This window comes from Solanum tuberosum, unplaced genomic scaffold (assembly GCF_000226075.1).
Source record: "Solanum tuberosum cultivar DM 1-3 516 R44 unplaced genomic scaffold, SolTub_3.0 scf00017, whole genome shotgun sequence".
Classification (NCBI taxonomy): Eukaryota; Viridiplantae; Streptophyta; class Magnoliopsida; order Solanales; family Solanaceae; genus Solanum; species Solanum tuberosum.
Genome location: NW_006238943.1, coordinates 2,433,304 through 2,435,835, shown reverse-complemented (window position 1 = coordinate 2,435,835; position 2,532 = coordinate 2,433,304). Strand labels below are relative to the sequence as shown.

General features: G+C 38.9%; 1 protein-coding gene across 2 annotated transcripts in view; it reads right to left on the bottom strand.

Annotated features, from left to right (window-relative positions):
• Nucleotides 1-7: 7 nt before the first annotated feature.
• The window catches only part of LOC102580672 (serine/threonine-protein phosphatase BSL3-like), a 13,178-nt gene continuing 10,653 nt past the window's right edge, over nucleotides 8-2,532 (bottom strand). The window contains exons 15-22 of one of the 2 annotated variants that reach the window (XM_006340266.2): nucleotides 2,123-2,207; nucleotides 1,937-2,035; nucleotides 1,661-1,860; nucleotides 1,509-1,584; nucleotides 811-946; nucleotides 570-706; nucleotides 422-485; nucleotides 50-338 (exon numbers count right to left, since the gene is read on the bottom strand). In XM_006340266.2, the coding sequence (XP_006340328.1) occupies nucleotides 325-338; nucleotides 422-485; nucleotides 570-706; nucleotides 811-946; nucleotides 1,509-1,584; nucleotides 1,661-1,860; nucleotides 1,937-2,035; nucleotides 2,123-2,207 (811 nt within the window). In that variant the 3' untranslated portion in view covers nucleotides 50-324. Of the gene's footprint in view, nucleotides 486-569; nucleotides 707-810; nucleotides 947-1,508; nucleotides 1,585-1,660; nucleotides 1,861-1,936; nucleotides 2,036-2,122; nucleotides 2,208-2,532 lie in introns of both variants that reach the window. The other variant, XM_006340265.2, reaches the window with a different exon arrangement.

The window sequence follows — 2,532 nt, the reverse complement described above, 5'->3', positions numbered from 1 at the left end:
GAGGGGGGGGGGGGGGGGGGGATGATTATATATAGGACTAGCCAAGAGATTTATAAAATGAAAACCTAGCACTATCCATCGCATGAGAACGTAGCAACACATGTTGATCCTTATATCTGTATCTGTTGCTCAATGTACATGGGGAAACTTCGAAGATCCTGAACTGCTTCCACATGGATGAATAGACAATGTGCCTGCAATCTTTGAGATCTGAATCTGTCTGAAGGCCTGTTGTCTATTGTGCTGGAAGATCCCGAGTGCCTCAAAGCCTTAGATCTTCAAAGAGGATATATTTGTCTGCGACACTCTCCAAATGGCGTCATGCTATGTACATATCACTGGAAATCCCAGATGTTAGAGCATGAAGCTCAAAGTATATGAAAAGAATCTTCACTATAAATCTAAGTCCAAGCAAAAGAACCTCGATCGTTGGCAACTTGGGGACGGCCTCTGGTTGGTGTAGGGGGTCTGTTAGCATTTAACTCCTATAACAGACGAGTGTTAACAAGACCAACATAGATCAAAGCACAAAAGATATGTGGGAAAAAAAGACAAGAAAATAATGGAACCTGCATCCAAGTGTCTTCTATATGCCGCTCAGGTGAATTTTCAGGCGATGAAACTGGCGGAATTGGGTGGATAAGTTTTGGAACCACAACAAGATCTCTACCCAATACCAAAATGGCACCAGCATTGTTAGCAGTACCTGCAGCAGTAGATTTTACTTTTAAAAAAGAGTCCCTATATATATAAAACTGCTATCTAAAATTTTGAAAACCCTCTGAGCATCCAAAATCAGCAAGAACATACCACAGTAATTGGTGGCTGAAAAAAGCGTAATTAAATGCCCCTGAGCAAATCTTTCAAAGCCATCCATCACACATTCGTGGGCACGGACTATTAGTTGAAGATCATTGTTGTTGCAAAACTCCATCACACGATCGGGCTGCATGTAAAGGAAAGTTTTTACATAAGTGCAATAGAGGAATGCTATAGAAATTACATGCAACCGACAAGTCTGGCAACAAAAAAAAGGAATGACCTGTGATTGTCATGGACCAAAGAAACATCCAACACCAAAAGCTAGAAAAATGATATCCCAATCATCAGAACTTTTAAGATAAATTGTTTCAAGGATTATGAATTTAGTACTTCTTAAAGAAAAGAGCTTGGGCAGACAAATTAGGATTGTCCAACCAAAGAAATAAATAAAGACTAATTATTGCAGATGAGGAGCTACAATAGCCCAACGGCACTAAGAAAAAAATACTTAAGAAATGACAGCCTGCGCAGTGATGAAATACAAAAGATAGCGAGGGGTGGACGGAGGCAGCTGATTTTTTTGGTCAAATTCCATTCCTTTATGAGTCACTGTAACTAACTTCAGTTCTCCCAAATGGAGAAGAATATTGCAGCTTCTTAAAATTAAAAAAAATAATCTAAGAGTTGTGAAATGAAGAATTAAGTGAATCAGTAATCTCAAAGAAGTCGTAAAATAAATTACTCACCCCAAAAGTTACCAAGCCAGGGCCTCTTGCATTTGGTCTTAGTCCTTCAACACTATCATTTTCTGTTGGGTCAGACCTAGAAGCATAAATCAATTTTAGAAAATAGGACAATGTCAAAATGAAAGAAGAAAAAAGAGAAGTCATGGACTAACCACAACAAATCCATCAGAACGATTGAGCCAGCTTCCATAGTGATAGGACGCTGGATACTCTCTATTTGCTCAACGTGATTAATGGACCTTCCAATCCCACCATGCATACAGATGATTTTTTTCTCAATCAGGGCAGCCAGAGGAAGCCAGTTGAACAATCTATTAATCCGATGCCATGCCCAGATTCCATCTCTCTCACCCTGCTCCATAAGGAAGATCAGTAACCAACTAGAAGGGGGAAGGAGGACTTTCAATTGGTAAATGATAGTAGCATACCAGGCGTTCAATGCACTCAATTCGAAAGCCAAAGAGCGCATTTATATCTGAAGCTTCATGGTTCCCACGTATTAAATGTATATTGTGAGGATACTCGACCTAACACAAACGGTGATGTGCCATTAAAATCAGTAAAGAGCAATTCCGAAAGTGGAACTGTATCATAAGTATATAGCAAACAGATACCTTTAAAGCAAGGAGAAGAGTAATGGTCTCCAAGCTGTGCTGGCCCCTATCAACATAATCTCCCAAGAAGAGGTAATCAATATACCTGAAGAGTCGATTACACAAGATTAGCAAATTAGCATTTACTGAAAAAAGAATTAGTACCAAGGGAACAGCATTAGAACTGCATATTGACATTGGAAAAAGATCATTTTAACTATCAACTACAAAAATTGGTAGAAGTCTAAGTCTCTAAGAAGCCAGGGATAGAGAGAAACAGAAAAAGATACATTGCAATAGCCCTGCAAAGAGGTGTTAGAATGGACGAAGCCTAAACGGAGATATTTATTTGTCATGGTTACATGTAGATCTCAACTTGATTTACACCATTCACCAAACCCTTTTTCATTTATTTTAATTTTTTTTCGGGA